We start from the raw sequence: 22,724 nt of genomic DNA on the forward strand, positions 1-22,724 counted from the left end.
AATTTATACTGTCTTCTTTTCAAAGGGCAGCCAGTAGTACAGTTGGAAAAGATGTTTTAAAAAATCTTTTTTAGCTTCCATTTAACATGAGGTACCTAGAGTAGCCAAAGTCACAGAGATGGGGCTGGAGGGGAGAGGGGCGTGGGGAGTTGTTGTTCAGTGGGTACAGAGTCTCGGTTTGGGAAGATGTAAAAGTTGTGGAGATAGATGGTAGTTATGGTTGCACAATGACGTGAATGTACCTAATGCCACTGACCTTTACACCTTAAAATGGTTAAAATGGTAAATTTTATGTTAGGCATATTTTACCACAATAAAAAACTTCCCACAAAAAAAGAAACTGAAAAAAAAATAAAGATCATTATCATTTGCTCAAAATTCAAAAGTCTATCATTCGTAACAGTAGTCTCTGTATACATGCCCTTTAAAAATCTTTCTAATTCAGACAGTAAAGAATTTGAATAATGTGAAATGAGGTATCCCACACAAATACTTTAAAGAATTCAATGCAGAAGAGACACATTACATAGGGCCAAGGCCACACAAAGCAAATGACACAAACCTGGCTCACCAAGTGACCTTCCCCACCCCCCACCAAGAACCCATAAAAGGGGAAAAATGGAAGGAAATCAACAATCCCTATTGTTCCGAGATCCAAGCCAAAGCAATTCCTACTTCTGAAGGACTGCACACACACGCGCGCGCACACACACACACACACACACACACACACACACAAGTCAACGAGAAAATTTATGAAAGTGTAGACTATTCAAGTTCAAAGGGGCCTTGAAATCATCTAGTCCTACCAGCTTATTTTACAGATGAGAATACTGGTAGAGAAAGAGAGAGAGACAGAGAGAGAGGGAGAAAACAACCCTATTCAAGTACCTGACAGCTTCATGAGAAAATCAGACGCCATCTTAACAGAGATGTCCTGGCTGAACAATGCTGACGCACTGTTGGCCACATACTCGGAGGGGTCTTTCAGCTTTGTGTGGTTGGCGGGCCTGTCGGCAGCATTCAGGGTAAAGGAGGTGGGCAGGCCGTTATCTTCCTTGGGTTCCTCCTTCACCAGCAAAGGCGAGATGCCAGCCCCTCCCTGGCTAGTCCTCTCTGGAGTGTTAGACGTCATCATGGTCCCCACTAGCTCTGTCCCTCCTCCTTCCCTTTGCTGCCCCAGGCAGGCACTGTCACTGAGGTGGGGAGATCCCTTGACATCTGGGTCTGGGATCTCCTCCTTCACCTTGGCTTCTGTCCTCAGGAAGTGCTGATGGCAACGCATGTGGAGCTTCAGGCTGAAGTGGCGCGAGGAAGTGAAAGGGCACAGCTGGCACTGAAAGGTCTCTCCCCGGTCCTGGTGCTGATGAACCTGATGGAGAAGCAAGAAGAATGAGCAATCCACCACGAGTGCCTGGACAACACTTTGCTGTGCACCCACACCACGCATCAGTTGTTTTCTCCCCGCACAACGAGGGCTGGCCTTAGTACCGAGGAGTATTTCATTCCTGTGCTCCAGGTAATGAGGCCAATCCCTAAACATAAAGTGGGTCCACATAGGTTAAGAGTCCATTATTGGGGCCATGCTCACAACTGAGGATGCTGTCTGCCAACGGATGCTGTTTTGCGTAGAATCCTCCTAATATTCTAGTCATCCAATCTCAGTTGATGTCTTCAGAGAAAATATTATAAACTCAGCACAATCTGAACTTACATAATTACTAGTTGGGAGGTCAAAAGAGGTAACCTGTCAAGTTAATTCCTCTCACAATAATGATATTTTGCATGTACCCAATTATTGTCACCCAGAGAATTAGCTGTGTTTTGAAAACATAATTTTAATTTTCAAAATGCTCCTCTTAGGTAATTAAGAATGTAGAAAATAATGTCTCCAGGGTATTCCCGTTTCACAGACAGGGAAATTGAGACCCCAGAATAAATGGCATGAGCAAAATTAGATACAAAGAAAGCAAAGCAGGAGAAAAGCCAAGTCTGACTCTCACCAAGTATTCTGTGCAAGAGGAAACCAATGTATTTAAACGTGGCTATAAAATCATGCTCTGGATCCTGATGTCTGCAATGAAAGAATGCAGACTTTTAAATCCAGTTCCAGTCTTGCATGCACACGATACCTGTAAAAATCTTGAGAAACTTCTTCCTGTCACTACCAAATTTAGTGCTTGAAAAAGTGAGGAAATCATTGCATTGGCCCAAGCCAGGCTTTGAGCTGGCAGGTGTTCATAAGCTAGTAACTTCCCCATTCATCTCTGCCAATGTACTTCAGTGCTGACCTGCTACACCCTGCTATTTCAGGACTGGCCCTCCCTTGAGCAGAAACTGCCAATTGTGTAGATATGGGCCAAATAATTTGGGGAGTTGTGTGATTCTGGACAAACAAGATTGGAATTCAAAAGCAAAACAAAACTGACACCTCATCTTTCAGGGATGACCTAAGCAGGACTCGAACCCAGGTCTCACGGAGGTTAAAGGCTCACTCGTTAATCCACTACGCCACCTGGCCCCTCTGTGTAGGTTTCCCTTCCAAGACAGCAAGTTTTACAACAGCTGTTTATGCATTCTGAATGCAATCCAAAAGCATTATTCACCAGCCAAAACATACTTTTAAATAATGTTAAGTGACCAACAAAAGCAAAGAAATTAAAAGTTAATGGTGAGATCCTGTCGCTACAGCACCCCACTGTGGCTTTTTGAAAAAAACAACAGAAGAGATTCTGGGCCCCTAAAAGCATGAGTTTCTCAACAGAAATAACCATGAAAACTTAAATTCAGTTGCGGCAAAGTGCTGCTCATGAAAAGGCTTTCCCTCTGCTGGGGCAGAGGCCTGGGGGTGGGGAAACACACAGATTGTTGCTGGTTGTTAATTATAACATCACCCTTTCTGTTCTTTCACAACAAAGGGATTTCATTTGGAGCTGATCATTTCCCTTGCTCTCTCACAGAATTGAGAAGATTCACGTAGAAGCAGACACTTTGGGGACCTCAGGTCACAGCCCCATGGGACCCCAACAGGTGCTGCCAAAAGCATGCCCCGGAACCAGGTGGTAACGGTCACAAGGCAGAAAGCATCCGTTGTCCCTGAGAGCAGTGCAGGGGGGCAGATTCCATTTCAGAAGTATCCTTACATCTACTGGCCCAGGAGAGGAGAGGAGCTGCTAATCCAAGAACAGAAGCTCCGGAAGCAGCTTCTGGAAGAAGGAAAAGGACAGATCAAGAGCCCAAGTTCTAAAATTGAAAGGGAACCTGGATTAAAAAGAGTCTGTGTGCAAGTATTAATATTTTATGTGGCTTCTTTTCCACCTGATCCTGGCCTTGTCATATTTTAGTTATGGAAAAATTAGTGCAAGTTTAAAGAAAAAACAGTGGGTGTTGTGTTGACTTCTGCACTTACTTTATTTGAGCTACACCTTCCCAAAGGGACTATATATCTATCACATTTGGCCTTTGAGACAAGTATTAGCTCTACCCCCCAGCTGTACTTTCTGCCTTTCTCTCCTAACATGAGAGCACTTTTCTGTTATAATTTTTATCCTCTTTAGTTTAACACTTGCTTTAAAGACCCTCTTAGTCTGCTAATGTGAAAAAATACTTGTCTAAAGTATGTCATTCTCTCCAGGCCATGTTTAGAAACTCATTACCCCCTTGCCATTTCATACCATCAACCCATATCAGGCGCTGTTACATCATGAGGGCCATCTCCTGGCAGCAGACCGATGATTGGGTCTTGGTATTTCAGAGCTTAGAGAAACTTTGCACAATATTTACTTCATCCCCCTTAGGGGAATGTGCCAGGCAGGTGAGGGCTTTAAGGAGGAGTCACAGCTCCTTAAATGGGAGACCTAAGTGCCCTAGAACTCAGCGACCCGACTCTTGTCCAGTTTCTTGTCATTACTTCACCAATGTTCTTTATTTTAGCAGTCCTCCTCACCTTTTCTGTTCAATTTCAGCTTATGAATTTCACATTTAATTCCTGTATGCTCACTCATCCAGGAAAGTTGTAAAAGACTTAATGGAAATCTGAGACAACCCTAGAGGAAGCTGGAGGCATTTACAAGCTCCTTCCGTGGCTGGTCGTAAAAACATTTGCACAATATATTATGGAGGAAAGACAGGTTAAAAAATGTATAGGGTCTAGGACATAATAGGAATATAGTAAGTACTGTATTTGCTGAACAAATAAAATAGAATCTCATTTTTCTTTAAAAAATCTATATAATCAATATAGAGTATAGAATAATAATGGTTATTTCTAGGTGATGGGATTAAGGGTCAATTTTATGGCATATTTATCAGTTTTTCTAAGTTCTCAGCACTAAAGATATGTCACAAAACAAGAAAAGCAATAAAATTTATTTTAGAGTAATTTCTTATACCATTTGATTGATTGTTTCTAAACATAAACATTACCATATATTCAAATGGCTTTTGGATCGTGATTACTATATGAGCTACATTTATTGGTGGTATTTCTCCATGCTGGGCACTGTATTAAGTGCTTTATGTGCATTATCTCATTTAACTCTTATAACAATCCCATGAGCGAGACTATATGATTATTATCTCTATTAGTGGACAGAGGTTTGGAGAGGTTAAATGATTCTTCCAAAGTCTCACAGCTCCTAAGTTGTGGAACTGAGATTCTAACTAAGGTTTTTCTGACCACACAGTTTGAGATCTTAATCTCTGGCTATACTGCCCCCACTTCTCAGGCAGAATTTGTTTTAGAAAATCTATCCATATCCGTAGTCTTTGGTGAGAGTAGCAGAGGATATCTATGCTTAAGACCACAGCCATTATATTTCTGTGTACACAGTATTTGCAAAATTTCACAAAATTAAAGTATGCCTAATCAAAATAAAATCATGAATTCTTTGACTAAAAAAAAGAAAGGCTGACAAGTGAGGTGGAGAGCAGGGAAAAGAAAGAGAACACCATTTGATAAAATTAAACTTGCATGAGCTCTTCTCACACTTCCCTTATCAAAAGCTCGAGTCGTAGCTCAACAGGTTAGGACACCGTGAGTTTGAATAAAGTAGTAATTTCACACAACTGCTTTATCGTACTGGTTATTGATTTGTTCTGAAAGCATTCTAGGACCCCACGACCCGCAAAGCCCTTGTAGCTCTCATCTGTGACACTGCCATGGCCGACCGTCTGTATCATCAAGGCACCCAACTCATCTCCCTGTAGTTTCAGGGTCAGTAGTTCCTGCTATTGAAAACCCAGCTTTTTTTCCATGAGTTTATAAATAGGTTGTTTTAAGTGACCCTGAGCTGAAACCAAGCTTACAAGGTGTCAGGCTAGATGCAAGTTTTCTGCTCACTGAAGCTTTAAATTTGCCAGACCTGATTTCTAAACACAGCTTAGGATATGGTAACTAAAACAAATTTTCATTTTAAAGGTATATCTTTTGAAGTCTTATCCTGCTAATGAAATCCAACTTTGCAGATCTAAAATATGACTTTCTACTTTGGGAAGAGGAGGAAGGTTAAAGTAAAAACTAAGTGGACTGAGTAAAATTCATCCAACCAGAACTCCTGGTTAAATAGATTCTGAAGATGAAGGGTATACTACTCCCAGGAGACAAAGGCAAATGATAGAAAACAAATTATATCATGGATTTAAATTTTTTAATCTTCTAAGCTATTTCCTAAAGTCAGTAGAGGTTCTGTCTGCTCACACTTTTTAGAGCTACGATTCTGAACAGTGATTACTGATCTATTCATCAGGATTACACCACAAGATTTCCAAATAAGTAAATATCTTAATTATGTACATACATTACACTTCTCATGGCAGGAAAGTAGACACTGTATAAACAATGTAACAGTACATTATACAGTAAACACTGTATAAATAATGTCAAGAGCCAAATCATACTGAAAATATCAGTGAAGATACGATTGCTATTAAATGTCCAATGACAGTTATTAAAATTAACTAATACCCAATGAACATTTCTGTGTCAGACATTTTGCTAACATCATCTCCTTAAATACTAATGACAACTTTTCCAGACAAACACTATCATTCCCATTTAACAGATACGAAAATGAGCATCTAAAGATTAATGTGCTCAAGGATACTTAGCTAATAAGTTGCATAATAAGATTTAGATTCAGGTCTATCAAATTCAAAAGCACATGCTCTTCTCATGAGTTTCCTCCTTGAATTTGAGACAAAATCCTTAGTATTAACAGGGACTACTAAAAAGATTTCCATATAACTAAGTTCCTCCCCACCATCTCACATAAGAGTGACACATAATAGATTCTAGCCAATTCTTCACATGCTTATTATAGGCTCAAGCTCCCCAATTGTTTTTAATAGGACATTGAAAATGATGTCCTTGGGTATCTGGTAAATGAAATACTAGAAACTGTGATAGCTCAAACACTGCCAGCCTTAAGGACTCCTCTCAGCCTTGTCGGACATGGTCCCCAAGACTCCCATGGGGCCAAGTTAAAGCCCAGGTGCCTTTCAACACCCTCACACCTGTCCTCTGCAGTGTCTCTAGGTGTGTTCTTCTGGGTTTGCAAGCTGGAGAGGAAAGCAACAACAGCCGAGGGCAGTCTCTCCAGGAAGGGGGCAGGTTCCAGAGCCCGCCTTCGGTGTCCAGTCCAGCAGTTCCTCCCGGACGCGGCTCTCCCCGCCTCCCGCCCTCCCCCGACCCTGCCTCCGCGGCCCCGCTCCCCGAAACGCGTCCCCACACGGGCCGGGTCACGCCATGGCTCCCCTATAGGAAAGGACAGCTCTCCACTACATATACGGTTTGGATAGAGCAGATTCTCTCTACCTTTCAGTTCTTGGTGGAAAAGTGGACGTTAACATCTTCGAAAGAACACCCTCTCCCGCGTCCGTTCTCCTCGGGGAGCTCTAACCGCCAACCGTGAGCGCGGCTCTGCGCATGCTCCACCGGAGGCACCTGGCGAGGCCGGGAAGGCTCGCTGCCCGCACTGCGCAGGCGCGCCGGCTGGGCCCGCCCCTCCGTGGAGCCGCCCGCAGGTGGCTTACCTTCATGTGGGATTTGAGATTGTCCTTGCGAGCACACCGGAATGGGCAGAGCGGGCACTGATGACTTTTTAAACCTGTGTGAATCACCATATGCCGCTTCCAGTAACTCTTCCTTTTTATAACCAAACCGCATATTGGACATTGGAAAGGCTTTCCGCTTTCCTCTTCTGAGGCTTGGAAGAAGGAGAAAGAAAGGAACATTAAGGAAAACAAAAGGCTATGTTGCATCCGGCACTAATTCACATGCATTGCTATATAAAAAGCACTAAAGATGATCTGGGTTTTTGTCTTGGCAATTCCAAGGTTTTATCCATGAGGAAGTTTTGTGACCATTTTTCTTCAGGTAGAAACCTACATACATCTAGTTACTTCTATCTGGGCTCCATTTTCCAAGATCCGGTCGTCCAGCCCTGTGACAGTCATACTGCCAAAGGCCAGCCCACACTTAGGAGAACATCTGCAAAGGGGCTTCACCTGGCCTGGCCTAACTCAAGGGCCCCAAAGGCACCGTATACAGTCAGAGAAACCTAAAACCAGGAGCTTGGTTTCCACATGGAAACTGCCATTCAGTCCATGTCTGAACTTCTGCACTTGGAAAACGGTGAGAAATAAAGACAAATCAAATGGGACAGAGAATAATGCACTGCCTCACACTGAAAATCAAACAGCTATCATAAACATCATCAACTAAACTCCAAGGGAGGCAAATTTTTGAATCCCTACTGCTGACTTGTTGAGTTGTGGCTTGAGCAGATGCTGCCGCCAATTTAGCCATCAAGGACTCTTAAGGTCAGGGTTCTTACCCTCTTATTTCTGTCCCTCTACTAACCACTAACAATATGTGCTGCCTTCCTCTGCATGGCGACTGGGCCCTACCGCCCACTTTGGGAAGAGCTCCACAAATGCTCCAATTTTTCAATAAATTAAACAAACCAACAACCTCCTTCTCCAAGTGAAGCTAAGATCACTCTCTTCTCTATTATCCCCAAAGGGAAGGGTCTCTGTTCTGACATTGTATTGCTAAGCTTCTGGTCTACCAACTTATATTGCTCAGTGCCACACTAACCTCTGCAATTTAGGGACACAGGGAATAGAAACAAGTAGTGTCACTTAGTCCTTTCTTAATCATGAGGAATCAGAAATATTTCCTTACCAGCTAAGTAAATTGACATACATTCATAAAATAAAATATATGAAGCCATTTTTTAAAATGAGCTAGATCTATAGATGAAAACATGTGCAAGATATTAGAGTTAGTGGGTAATGCAAGATACAAGACCATATGTCTAGTGTGATTCTATTTTTTCTAAAAAATGGGAATCAATTGCTGCTAAAACCACTTGACGAAAGGTTGATAGGGAGCTTTATAAAGGATGGATCAAGTTGGCAACACCTAAAACCATTGATTAATCTTAACATCACCAAAAATGGGACAGATAACATATGCTTTCTGATATGCCATCTATGAAACATTCTTATAAAAATTTAATCAAGTTTCTATATAACTAGCCCTTCATTGGTAATACAGGTGATAAAAAAAAAAAAACGTGTTAAACATACCAAGGAGATGGAATCAGCCAAATCTAGAATGTGGGAATTCCTCAGGACAAATGACCCAGTTCCTTCAATACATAAATGGCATTTTTAAAAGGGAAGGAGTTACGGATAAAAAGAGACTTAAGAGATATACAAAACAAATGCAAGGTATGAAGCTTATTTGGATTCTGTTTAAACAAAACAACTGTAAAAAGACATGTTTTGAAATAATTGAGGAAATACTGATTATAGCCTGGGTGTTCCATAATATCATGTAACAATTATTGTTCCTGTTAGATGTGATAATGGAATTGTGGTTAGTTTTTTAAAGTCCTTATCTGTTGGAGATACATACATGGAAGTATTTACAAGCAAACGGATATGATGTCTGGGATCTGCTTTAAAATAATTGAGAAAAAAAAAAGGGAGTGGGAAGAATGGCATGAATAAGGAAACAAACAAAAAGTATCTTTTTATTTGCGTGAAATTTTTCTGGAAGCATACCCAAGAAATCATTAAGCAGTTACTATTGAAGGATTGTGGATTAAAAGGAAGGATTCAGGGAGGAAAACTTGTGTTTTCATTGTATTACCCTCCTGTACTATTTGAATTTTTAAATACACACATTACTTTTATAATTTTAAGAGAAAATATTCCCAGATGCATACTTTAAAATAATTTCATTATTTATTTATTGACTCAACTGAATCTCTGTATGCAAAGGAGCACATAAAATGGATGGAACCAGAAGAGTTCTAGAATAAAGTTAAGGCATTCCAAAAATGCAGTTTTACTGATACAGGTATAAGTGATATTGGTTAGCTTAACCAATAGACTTGAAAAAGAATCCTCTCACTAAAAACATGCCTTTCAGGTCTGGAAATTCTACTTGATATATGTTCCTTCATAAATATTTCCTTTTGTGATTGGGGGTGGGGGTGGGAAGGACAGACTGAAGGTTTTCTTTTATTCTAGGAAAAGCAAACCTTGTAGAGAACTAGAAGCAAGCATTTTTTATTCACCCCCTATCGCTTTCCTGCTGTCGGTTTTTGTTGCTTGCTTCTGCTGATCTGTAGTTCTACCCCCAATTTTGCTTCTCATTTTCTGTATTTCCTTGTCATTCCCTCCACCCTGATATTTTGATCACAAAGACTACATGTTGAACAACAGATTTGAGAGAAAGGACTGAGTCAGACCTCTAGGTGAAATTATTGTCATATGCCACAGGGAAAAAATGATAACAATGTCTATTTTGTGTTATAAGAACACCAAAGTAATAAGAAAGAGATACACAAACAGGCTGTCACTGATCCCCATCTTCAGTAAGCATGTCCCATTATCAAATCCCTAAACTGCCTAATTTTACAGAACTATCTGGAAGAGGAGAGAAAAACTGAGATGTTCTCAACTGACCTAAGACTTCATGGCACACCATAGGAAGGTAATAAAAAGGCATTAACTGATAAAACGAACAGTGCCAGTTTCCCCTAGCATCTTGCCTTGCCTAATGTGACCAATGTGTTTCCTATTCTTTCTGACACCTCCCAGCCCCCACCCTAATCACTGCTTCTGTATTTCAAATGTAGTATAGAGTACACTACCTTAAACCCTGCATATTAGAATTTCATAAAATCCATTTCATTTTGGAGCTATGCTTTCTTAGTTTTAATTAATAACAAAATACACATGAATCATGTATAAATTACAAGATTGGATTGACTAGGAAAAATTAGAATACTCACAATGAAGAGAAACTAACTGCAAGAAATGTGGTCAAATAGCTACACTATTGTAACTTTTGAAATTTTTAACAGACCACAGTGATAAAGGAAGAAGACAGAGGCCAAATGATAAAAGTAACCAGAAAACAATGATTAATTTTCAAATTTGGCCAGTAAGCTCCCTGGTAACATTTGCATTTTTATTTATTCAAAAAAGAAATTTTGTATTTCACCAGGACACCCTCCATGTGTATGTGATGTTGCTGACTACTTTAGAAAAGGGAGGAAGTAAGGATGTATTCTATATCATATGCCAAACTATTTTCAGGGAACTGACAGCTGTAAATTTCACTCAAATTTACAACCTAAGGAAATCTGACCACTTCCTCAGAATACACCACATATTCTTGAGGCAATGAAATCTAAATGTTCATAATTTTACCTAGTTTACAACTGCCTGATAAACAACTCCCCCAAATACCTTACTAGGTATTTAATATCACTGCAAACAAAACTAAACGCCACCGAATGCTAAGAGACCCAGTGGGATGGATAGCTGCTAATTTGCTCCTTTGGAGAAAAAATATTTTCTTTATAGGCAATAATATTATTGGAATAAATGAGGTAATCAATGTGTGTAAAATGCCCGTTACACAGTAAAGGTAAGCTACTGGTAATAGTAGTTGTTGTAGTAATATTAATAGTAGTGACAATAAACAAACTCTATTCACACCCTCCAAAGCAGAAAACTCACCATCAGAGCAGATGTGAATTTAAATAACTGACACCACATAATAAACACATAGCTCAAGGCCTGGCCCAACATGGTAGCTTGTCACTGGAGCCCAGAGGAAATAAAGGAGTATGAGTCCCTTGCGTTGCTCAGGTACAGTCTGGCTCACCCTAGACAAAACTCTGATGGCCAAATTCAGCTCAGCAGGGAAAAATGAGATATGGAAAAGATAGAAGGTGGAAGAAGGAGAGGGTGGAGGGGAAATTGGCTAGCAAAGGGCCTGGTAGTACTTACCTTTGTAAGTACTTTACCTTTGTAAAGTACTTACTTTTGTACTCCAGCCCCCAAATAGTGCCAGGTACAACGTATGATTCAGTAAGTGTGTATTAAATATGATGAGATTGAAGAAAAAAAGTCTGGGTCAAGAAAGGAAAGAAAAGTGAAACACAGGCTGGAAATGGAAGAAAAAGATGCAAGAGGCTGCCAGTAAGTTCCAGTGGAACTAGCATTAACCCAAGAGTGCATGCCTTTCACATAGTGCACCAATACATGTCCTAAACAAATGGATGGATAAACACATAGATGTTCATGTACTTATACCTTAGCTGTTTCCAAAAATGAACTTGGAGCAGTTTATGTTAAAAATGCATACTGTGTGGCTACATCATTAATAAAGTGCAATCATATATGTTGAACTATTTACATTGAGCAAGATCTGCCCAAAGGCAGAGACTATCTTGTGGGAGGTTTGACAGTGAATTTTAAGATGCAACATATTTAATTAAAAAATAGAAAACAATGGTTTGTTTTGAGTTATTAGACAAACTGTTAAAAATTAAGCAGTAAGTAAAAGCGAGGAATTTTAAAACAGGAAGGAATCTTGGAAATAATTCCAAACCAGTTCAATTTACAGATGAGAAAACTGAACTGAGGTGGTATGCTGCAAGTTCCTCTACTATTTTGTGGCAGGACGGGGATTAGAGCCAATCTCTTCATTTCCAGTTTGGTGTTCTACCATATTTTCTACACATAAATTTACAAAGCAACAACAACAAAACTTCACTGGGCTAAAAGAATTTTTTAAAAATTATGGAGGGTTTTAGTAGCTTAATTGCTTTAACACAAAGCAGGTATTTTTAAAACAAATTGTAATTGTTTTGCAGGCTTTGCAATCAAACTTTCTTTTGTTAGATCTTATGTGATAATTTGCAGCGAGTCAAGGTAATTTGCAAGTGGGTAGTTTCTGCATGCAGACCTTACCATACACAGAGAAGGAGTTCAAAATGCCAGGTGACTCTGAGTATGCACAATCTGTGCATCACCACCATCTGTACCCTAGACCTACTAACCCTACAGGTGCACATCTGTGTAGGAGGATGAGTGACCCATCTTCCTTCCTAACAACACACACGGATTCATCATCTTTTAACGGAATTTCTTGGGCGTATCTCTCAGATACTATTTCAGGGCAACAAAAAAACCTATGTATCACTGGGTTTATCTGTTACTACTGACACTGACATTATCAGTGCCTATTTTAACTAGTAAATATTCAATAAAAGTAAGAGAAGAGCCTGATATCTACAGCCAGATGAAGTTGAAATCACTGGGAAAATATTATCGAGATCAGCAAGAGATAATTCTGAATCTTGGTTAAAAAGCGAATTTTCTAAACAAGTTCATGTATGTAATCATTCTCAGATTAAGGCTTATTAAGGCTTATTATAATAACTGTGGACCTAATGGGAGTATCAGAAAAAGTAATCTTCCTCTCTGGACTTTCTAGGCTTTTGCAATAATTTTAATAATATTATATAAATATCAATATGAAGGAAAACAGCAGCCAGAAAACCCCTATGTATCGGCCCAGGAAATATTCTTAGCTGTATGACACCAGGTTGCTTCTAGGCATATTTAAATTTTATTCAGCCCAGTAAGGATGTTTTGAAGACCCTCTCTCTGAAACTCCCCTGTCATTTCTTTTAACCAGGAACCTGGCTTCCTGAGAATCTTGTTGGCCCTCTATAGGAAACTTTGTTTTTAAAATAAAAACCATTTATTTTATCCTGAGCTGCAACAGAACAGTAGCTTCAAAGAGAATTGAGTCAATGTGTGACATTTATCTTTATAGCAAACGGACATAATCTTCCCTCTATCGTGTCCCCTTTCGGAGGAGCAGTGTAGCATGTGCTGAGGGCGCAGGGTCACATGAAAGAAACCTCCTCCTCAAGTGTCACGTCTCTCTTGCGGGGCACAAAGGCTATCAAGTGGTGGACTCTTTAAAGAATTAAATACACCATGACCTGGCAACAACTGAATCCTGTTCAAAAAAGAAGAATAAGGCCAGACCTAAAAGACAATTTTTTTCATGGTTTGGACTTCCCCTGACCTAAAGAAGGTCAAAGAAATGCTGGTGTCTAAATTACTCAAGGCAGGATCGGCTTTTCTAGCACATATCTCTTTGTAACTTTAGAATCAACTTTATATGCCTTTTTGGCAACATTTTGAGAAATAGCTTTTTAAAAAATGGAAGCCCTGCTTGAAATCAGGATGGTGTACAGTTTATTTTTGTGGCTTTTTCTTTTTGGTTATTATTTGTTTATTTAAGTCATTAGGCAATAGAAACTCTTTCCCTGCTTCAAGAAGCCAGTTCACCTATTTTAAATTTAACTAAAATTTCCTTCCAACGTAAAAGGAAAAAATAATAATGAGGAATGTTTAGAAACGTGGGTGATGACTCTCACCATACTCCCATAGTGCGTTTTAGGTAAAGCCAAGTTACACCTGAATCCAGCCCCCAGCTTGCCCTGAAACCAACAGTACAGTGCTGTGGTCCCCAACCCTCAGACCTCAGATCAGACCAGTACCCAGTCTGTGGCCTGTTAGAAACCCTCCACACAGCAGGTGAGTGGCGGGCAAGCAAGCAAAGCTCCATCTGTATTTACAGCCACTCCCCATCACTCACATCACCGCATAAGCTCCGCCTCCTGTCAGATCAGCAGCATTATTAGATTGATTAAAATATTAAGTATTTCAGCAAGAGAAAAAATTCAGTGAAAAGCAAAGAAAAAATGATTTCTTGTAGATCTCCCATATGAAACTCTGCTGAGAAACTCATTGAGATGTTGCTAAGGATTAAATGCATTTAAACCAAAAAAGGAACACAGCTTTCCCCCGAGTGTATTTCCTACAACAAAACAAACAAAAGTCGACCATTTGCTGGAAACGCATGACCTCTTTCTCATCTTTACATGCATCTAGTTGTTTGAGTGAAAAAAAATTATATTTCACAACTATTGCTAATTTTACCCAAGACTACTTTAAAATGACAAAGCCGCTACAGTTTGGCCTTCAGGAAACATGGTTTTATCAGTCATTTCTTTCTAAGTCTTCAGTCATCTAAAATGTACTATTAATTTTGTATAAGCTTTCCAAGTGACTAATGTTCAGATGAATTTATACTGTAAACACCACTCATACATTTATTAAATAAACAGATACAGAGAATATTTATAAAATGACACTTTACATATAGCCATACCTCTCTTTCTGCTGCTACCCCTAAATGAAATTTCTGAGTCAGGAGTGATTTATTCCACTGTAAAATTACCCAGCTTCCTGGGCTCTTCTTCTTCTTTGCTAATTTTAGCCATTTCTCTCCTTATCTCATGAGATGACAGGTAAGAAGTGAGAAATGAAACTCAGAATTGATAAACATTTCAGGATTTTATTGACACTTCAGAAACTCTAGAGTGAATGATTTGGATCACTGAGAATCATAAAAGTCCCAGATATCCATTTTCCTAGTTCTATTCTGCCGTTTATACAAGTTTTAAAGTAATTATAATTAGTGCATATAGCTCACTCAGCAATTTAAATGGAAATTTGTCATAAATGCATCAAATTGATGTTAGCTGTGATAGTTCAGTCAATTATTTGCCATTCCAAGCTCTCCTAATCAATGTTGCTGCAAATAATCCGAAGTTAGCTAGACACACACAATGGCAGTGTTTACACTGATGAGGACACACATAGCCTACTTCCTGTTCCAGTCTGGCAGGATATCCTTGGGAGACACCTGAAACCCCATACATGCATCCCTGGGAACATGTATTTATCATGCGTGCAATTTTAAAGCAAACCAGTACAAGAAATGCTGTTTCCATTGTCAGAACTCAAGTGACTAAATTTCTCCCTCAGATGAATAATTATGAATGCCAAGGCTCTATATAACAGCGACTTCTCCATCGGAAAGACTGTCTCCACTAGAAAAACTTATGATTCAAATTTTCCACATGCATGTTCCTTCAGAATCTGATTGGAATTGAATAAAATAAAGCATCTGCCAGAAATGCTTTAAGTTCTATTCACAATATTTTTTAGAGTTCTTATATACATGACAAGAAATTATAGAAGAATAGGATAAGTGAGAAAGGCTTAAATTCCACAAAAAAAGTAATAAAAATGCTAACATAAAAGTGTATGCTGTGATAAATTAGAGCAGAGTAGTTACTGATTATACAAAAGTCCATTTGTGATGGAGGCAGCAGGAGTGTGGACTCTCCCTTGTCCACTGTTTCAAAAGCAGTGGGTTTTTACCCCTCTATGTTCAGCGATGCCATACACTCCGTGACAAAGATGCTTTGATCTTTCCCCATTAAATATATCTTGTATGGACCTAGCCTGAACTTAGTAAGAAAAAAAAATCATTTGTATGAAAGGGAGGGAGTACTGTATGTCTCTAAGATTATTCATTACCTTTCAAAAATGAAGCTATTTGTGAAGTCTTTGTGTAATACATACATGAAAGGCTACTGTGCTGCTTACTTAAAGTATTTTGTTGTGCTCTTGCTTTTTTACTCCTGCCTCAGATCAGATGGGGACCCCAACTGCAAAACCCAATGAATAAGACATCACAGTTTACAGTCAAAAAGACTTACACGATGATTGAAAGAAAAGATTCCATACCTGAATTGGAGGGTTTAGAAACTCTTCCCTTAGGAACTGGAAGTAACAATAATTCCAAGGATTGTGGCGGTGGTGGTGGAGGTGGCGGAGGTGGTGGTGGAGGTGGTGGAGTTACTTTTTCTGGCTTCTTCTCTGAAGGCGGTGGCGGTAGAGGGTCCTCAGGCAACAGTGATGATTTTTCAGCCAGAAGACTGCCAGCAGCCCTTGCTGCTACCTCTTTCAGAAGGGCCGCTGAGGAGGTCATAGAAGCCAGGGAAAGGAAGGAGCTGGCCGGAGGCGGGTGCTCCTGACCAGGAGTCAAACTTCGCTCACTGACTTTCTTGGACAAAGCTGCCAAGGTAGAACTAGCAGACTGGGAGCTAAAAGGGGAGGAAAAGGACTCAAATCGCATGGTCTCCTCAGTCCTGGTGAGAGATTTGTCCTGCAGAACAGCATTGGCTGCAGCTTTCAGTTTTAGGATGGCTGAATCCGGAGACAAGCCGCAGGTGGTGGTTGAGTTTGGCAACCACTTACCTTGATTCCATATAAAACGGTTACTTGGAGTGTATTGGTCATTCTGTTCCTGCTTCTCAGCTAACTTTCTGGCCAGAACACTGAGCTGTTGGGCATGGTGGGAAGGAGGGGAAAAGGAGAGGTTCGAGCCAACATTTACGGGGGACTCCACTCTGCCATTGGCCGTGGCTGTGGCATCGAGTTTGAGGGAACCAGCCTCCAGGAGCCGCCTCAAGTTACTGCTCAGGGGCTTATTGGAACCAGGGGGGTCATCTTCACACAAAGAAGACACTCCGGGCGAAAGGTGATCTTGACACTGCAGTGAGTCTCGTAGGACCTCACTGTCGAGTGCCACCAGCTCCAACGTGTGACTGCTGGGAGTTGCACTTCCCAAGGAGGTGTCGGGAGATGTGGACTGCTCCTGGATCCGGTCCTCCAGAGACAACTTATAGTTCTCCTGGACTTCTCCATAGGAGGCTTCTGACGGAGTCTCTGAAGAGTTTCCATACCAGTGTTCTCCTTCACTGAGCTCTCCCTCCGCCTCTTCCTGCCTACTAACATCTGGGGGGAATTAAGAAGATCAGGTTTACTCCCAAAGTGAGCAATAGGCAAGTCGTAAGACATTCAAATGGAGCGGGTGACATGCTTTCTCTTCCCTTCCACCCAAGAACCAAATGAAAACCAGCAACAACCTTAATAGAGTGTGACGTGCTGGAGCAGACAGTCTTGGCAGAAGCCTGGAAAAGGTAAAAATGCCAAACAGGCAAAGGTAAAAACATACCCACATATTATATATATTAATCTTTCCAAAAAGTATTCCAGATAAGTCGAAATGGAAAAGAAGGAAAGAGAAAAATGGATCTGGTAAAGAAGTAACTGGATGAAGAAACTGCTGTTTTCAATGAATAGGGGAAACAGAAATAGGCTTGTACCCTTGTGAACAACCAGCATGGTATATTTAGTATTTTGTGAGAATTAGAGAAGCAGTCTGGTACAGCGGGAAAACACTGACCATGAGACACATACAGTGAGAAGCTGCTTCCCTACTTTCCAACTCCACGACTTTAGGCAAGTCACTTAGCTGGTTTGAGAATTCACTTCCTCCAATATAAAATGCAATTCATTTTTTAAAAAGCTTACCAAAAAACGTAAATGATACCTGCTTAACTCACTTGACCAGTTGTTAGGAAGCTTACATCATAATAACCATTTGATCGTGGTTTGAAAATAGTGAAGTACTATATAAAAATCAGATCTTGTTAGCAAATACCATTCCCATTACTGATTTCTTACCGTGACAATATCTGTCATGTTATACATCCAATCACCAACATGCTTGTTATCTTATCACAGCCAGTGATTAGGAATTTGTTCCCTCACTCCACTGAGTCCCCGATAGTTATCTTCTCTCCTTTCATTCATCAGTCTACCACTACCATTCCCACCACCGCCCCAGGCACCAGTCAGGCAGGCCCCTTGCCATTCCAGGTGCATTCGAGAGCTCTGCCACTTTTCTACCTTTGCCCATGATACTCCTTTTCTCTGAAGTGTCTTTCCCCAGAAAAGCTGACTCCCCAAACCTCTTCATCCTTCAACACCCATCTCAAAGTTTTCCTCCTTACAATTCTCCCTAGAACTCTCAGAATGAATCTCCTTCTCATTCATTCAGTCACTCATTTAACAAATACATGTGGAGTACCAGCTGCATGCTAGGCATTGTTCTAGATTGTTCTAGATTGTCTGGATTGTTCTAGTTGGACAACAATGAACAAAACTAAGATCTTGCGTTCTTGAAGCTGACATTCCAGTGGAGGAAGACAGATATCAAACAAAATCAATAAATTAGTAAATCATATAGTAGGCCAGAGGGTGATAAGTCCTATGGAAAACCATGTAGAGCAGGACAAGGAAGATGGGGGGTAGTGAGTGGGGGATGAGCTGCAATTTTCAATAGGTGGTCAGGGAGGAGCTTCACTGAGGTGGTGACATTTGAGCAAAGACTTGGAAGAAATGAGGACTCGTCCATGCAGCTATCTCAGGGAGAGTCACTGTGAAGGCTTTACTGTGGGGAACATGCCTGGCATGTCCATGGGACAGCATGGAAGACAGTGTGGGGAGAGTGAAGTGAGTGAGGGTCAGAGCAGTGGGAGAGGAGGTCCGAGAATACCATGAGTGAGCATGTGTATGTGCAGGAGTGGGGCCATGCAGAGCCATAGGACTGTGAACTACTGAAAGATCTTTTACATTTGGCAAATTTGGGAACCACTGGAGGACTTGGGGCAGGGGAGTGATACGATGTGACATGTTGTCAAAGGATTGTTCTGGCTGCTGTGTGGGAAACAGACTGCAGGGACAAGGGTGAGTGCAGTGAGACAAGCTAGGAGGTTAGAATCAAGGAGCGGGGGATGATGGTGGCTCAGCACAGGTGGCTGTAAGGGGTGAGAAGTGGCCAGATTCAGTGCATATTTTGATTGCAAAGCCAACATCTCATGTTTTGTTTACATTGATTTTATATCACTCTAAATTTTCTGTCTACTATTAGCTTCCCATCTAAAATGGTGCTCTTGGACGGGAGGGACGACTGTGTTTTATTACCTGCATATCTCATACTGTGCCTAGCACAATGCCTGGTCTCTAGCAGGGTTCGGTAAATGTTTAGGGATTCAGCCAGAATTCCTCACTGTACCAAGTTTTGCCATATAGCATGCTGTTTCTTTTTGAAATAGAAATAGCTAGAACTAGTAGTGCATGAACTACAAGCTAATACATTGATCTTCCCATGCTATTTAGAGAAGAAATGTCACAAATGACAAATTCTCTTTCACTAAGCTAAAATTCTGCAACTCCTTCCTGAGATTCTTTATTAAGTTATCAAGAAAATGTAAAATATCAAATGGAATTTGCTTGGGAAAAAGCAGATAAAATTGGATTTTTTTCTGTTAAAAAAAGTCTGGTTCTTTGTGATTTGCCACATTTCCTTCTTTCCACTTGATTTCAACATTTTTCATCTTTCCTGAAATTGGCAGTGACCCTGAACTCCTCATTTCCCCCAATGGCTTCTCGTAGAGATGCTTTTTACCAAACACCAAGCAGTCAACATCAGTTTCAACAATAGGGCTAATTTTATGTTTCTTTGGCAAACCACCTTTCTTGATTTCAGATTAAACCACATAGAAACTATCCTATAAATAGTAAGTAAAAGACTTAAAAGCCACTACAGTAAGAATTGCTTGAATATCTCCTCAAAGAATCTCTTCTTTGATCTTTATTGACACTTATTAAATGAACTAACAGGAAAATATTCAAAATTAAATACTTTCAGATTATGTGTTTGTCATATTAGAGTAGCTCTAGATAGTCAAGATTGGTCCCAAACTAATACAGTAAGGGTCACCTAACAATGTACATAAAATCTAGGTTTTGAGACCCACAAAAAGTTACAAGCACAGGTCCAATCTTGTCATTTTACTCCGACTAGTAAATATGTTAAAGGTTACCAGTTGAATCAAAGACACACAGCCACCTGGTGCTAATGCTGGAAGCAAGAACCAAATCTTTCAACACCTGGCCCAGTGCTTCTCTGCAAGGCCTGGCTGCACAGTCTGCCAGAGGCCGTCCGAATAGCAACTTCTAGTGAGCTTTGGGCAGCTGCCCTCCCACCCTCTCATCCATCCTGCCATCTTCTTGAATCAGAAATCAGCAAGGGATTCTCTTAGATAAGAACAGTATTCACTCGTTATCTTGAGATAAATCATTAAGAGGTGAGTACCCATTATTCCTATACTCTAATCCCTCCATTCCCTTTCTGCCTCTTTATTTCTTTGTTGCAGTTGGTCAGACGTTGATTCAAATGCCTAACATCTACTGGCAAAGTCCCACAGGCAAAGCGTAATTTCCTAACCCCCTCCACACCTTCAGTGAGCAAGAATAGTCTCCTTCCAAAAGTGCTGAAGCAGGTAAGTGTGCCAAAAGCTAAGGAAGTTGTCAATTCAGGCTCTAATCTCATCAAGCAGTGATAAGGAGATCCAAACATCCAAACATTCTCAAATGATACAACAGCTAACATCTACATTTAAAGCAACTTCCCCAACCTTGCCAAAACACAAACCCAAAACAAACAGATGAGCAAACAAAGTATTTCTTAAACAGAACTGTTTAAATCCCCTAAAATACCTGGATATTTCTCAACCATCCATTTCACCGTTCTTTGCAGACACAATCACTGAGATACATGTGCTCTGGACTGCAAGAAAACTCGGAAACATAAAGAATATCTTTTAAATTCATAAAACTTTACTAATTGCTTTTCCAAACATGCTGCTTGCTACTGAACTTGAGGTTATTCAAGTAATAAACCACCAAATAATTTTAATGCACAGCCTAGAAAGAACAAGCTCAGAAACTTGAGGGGAAACATATCTGAAACTGTTCTGGCATCACCTGAGCTCACATAAATGGTGGGGGAAGCTTTCAGAGAAATGAACACAAGGTAAGTGTGGATGTACAGATAGGGAAAAATCGTAAGGCTCAAACAAATATACCTGTAGTTTACGAAACAGCAAAGATTTTCTCCCACAAATATAATAATTTTTTTAAAATGGGTGGTTTTTTTGCTTGCTGGGCTCCCCTATTTTCACGTTCAGTTTCATCAAGGAGGTGTTCTTGAAGGCTGCAGTGGTCCAATTACGGTGAGCTCTTCTTCTGCAGGGTCTGCAGGGCACCAAGCACCTTTCAAATCAGCCTGGAATTTCCTTTCACACTACATCATGAGAAAAGGTTCTCTCACTGGGAAGCTCAAAATAAAACATTCCTGCAATTGAGCATGAATTCGCTGGACACCACAAACTTTGGGACATGCAAGCCTTGACTTCTATCTCTCTCTCTCTCTATCTCACACACACACACAATTTGAGAAGTCCCCAGCAGCAAAACACCTCCATTTTCCAGTCTATCAACCAGCGTGGAATCACAAAGCACAAATCAGGGTCCTGGAAATGCTTTCACAGCTTTCTTAACTCAGGCTTCCTGGGGAAGCCTCTAAATGGCCAATGTAAATAACTTCCTTGTAAATACATTATTTTTAACCTCCATAAATGGAAGCTATTTCCACTGCTAATTTTACAACAACCTCTGTCTCTGACTGCCAGGTTCACACTCATTCTTGTCAATTTTACACAACAGTCTGTGTGTTTTCCCTTTAAATCAGAAACTCAAAGAATTAAGAATAGCAATGGTGCAATTACAGAATGAAAATATGCTGAATAAATTTTGTTTCCATGTGGCGAATATTTCTCCTTTGGGGAAAACAAAACAAAATTCCACTACCTAACACATTTATTTATAATTCAGTTCTCAACCAGCAACTCGGTAACTCGATATCTATAACTCTCCTTGCATTCTCAGAAGAGAATGTCTTTTCAACTCACTTCTTTTGTGGTTTGACAATTTTAATCAGATGCATTTAATTGTACCAATACACAACTCAGAACATCTTCATTCAGAAAGATCAAGAGTAGAAAGAGAAAAAATATATATAAGAAAGAGATACCTATTAATTTTCATTCTTTTTGGCTGAGGTTGAAGCAAGAGGGGAAAGGAAGCCTAAAAGTCCCATTTCTAAATCTGCCCACAAACTTTTCCCACCTGTCGGTCCACATGAATCTAGCCTGCAGGTTTTAAAGAGAACAGGGCTCAAATTCTTAGGGTTCACGCATGGTTAACTCTCTGACAGTCAATGTCTCCAACACCCTCTCCTTGTGACCATAAGTGTGTTCACCTGGTACCTACCAACTAATTTTCTGGTTTATTTTCATCTAAAATTCTTCTAAGTTTTCCCTGTCCACCTAATGTATATCTACAGCTAAATATGTATGCTTTTTAAGGCCACACATGTCCATCAGTATTATCAGTTATACCTGTAGGACCTACTGCAAATCCTACAACCAACTTTTACATGCAATTTTATATAAGTCGTTTGTAGGCTGACTGCAAAAGTTATTAGCAAAACCAACTCTAATAATTGACTTAATTCAACAAACATTTACTGATCACTTACTATGTTCAAGGAACTGGAAGAAACAGGGAGCCTCAGAGACCTAACAGTCTCTGGTCCAAAAGTTTATAATCACCAGGGGAGTGCGGGCTGCACAAGTATTCAAAGCACAATGAGTGCCTGGAACAGAGTAAGGGTTGTGTGAGCAAAAAAGAGGGAATGATTGACTCCAATGGTGCAAGTGGCTTTG

General features: G+C 40.2%; 1 protein-coding gene across 1 annotated transcript in view; it reads right to left on the reverse strand.

Moving 5' to 3' along the window:
- ZNF827 (zinc finger protein 827) overlaps positions 1-22,724 on the reverse strand; it is a 162,733-nt gene that overhangs the window by 110,694 nt on the left and 29,315 nt on the right. Inside the window, exons 2-4 of the mRNA XM_045552080.1 lie at positions 15,991-17,043; positions 7,033-7,205; positions 892-1,372 (exon numbers count right to left, since the gene is read on the reverse strand). Of these exons, the coding sequence (XP_045408036.1) occupies positions 892-1,372; positions 7,033-7,205; positions 15,991-17,043 (1,707 nt within the window). The remainder of the gene's footprint in view (positions 1-891; positions 1,373-7,032; positions 7,206-15,990; positions 17,044-22,724) is intronic.

Source organism: Lemur catta, chromosome 5, assembly GCF_020740605.2.
Source record: "Lemur catta isolate mLemCat1 chromosome 5, mLemCat1.pri, whole genome shotgun sequence".
Classification (NCBI taxonomy): Eukaryota; Metazoa; Chordata; class Mammalia; order Primates; family Lemuridae; genus Lemur; species Lemur catta.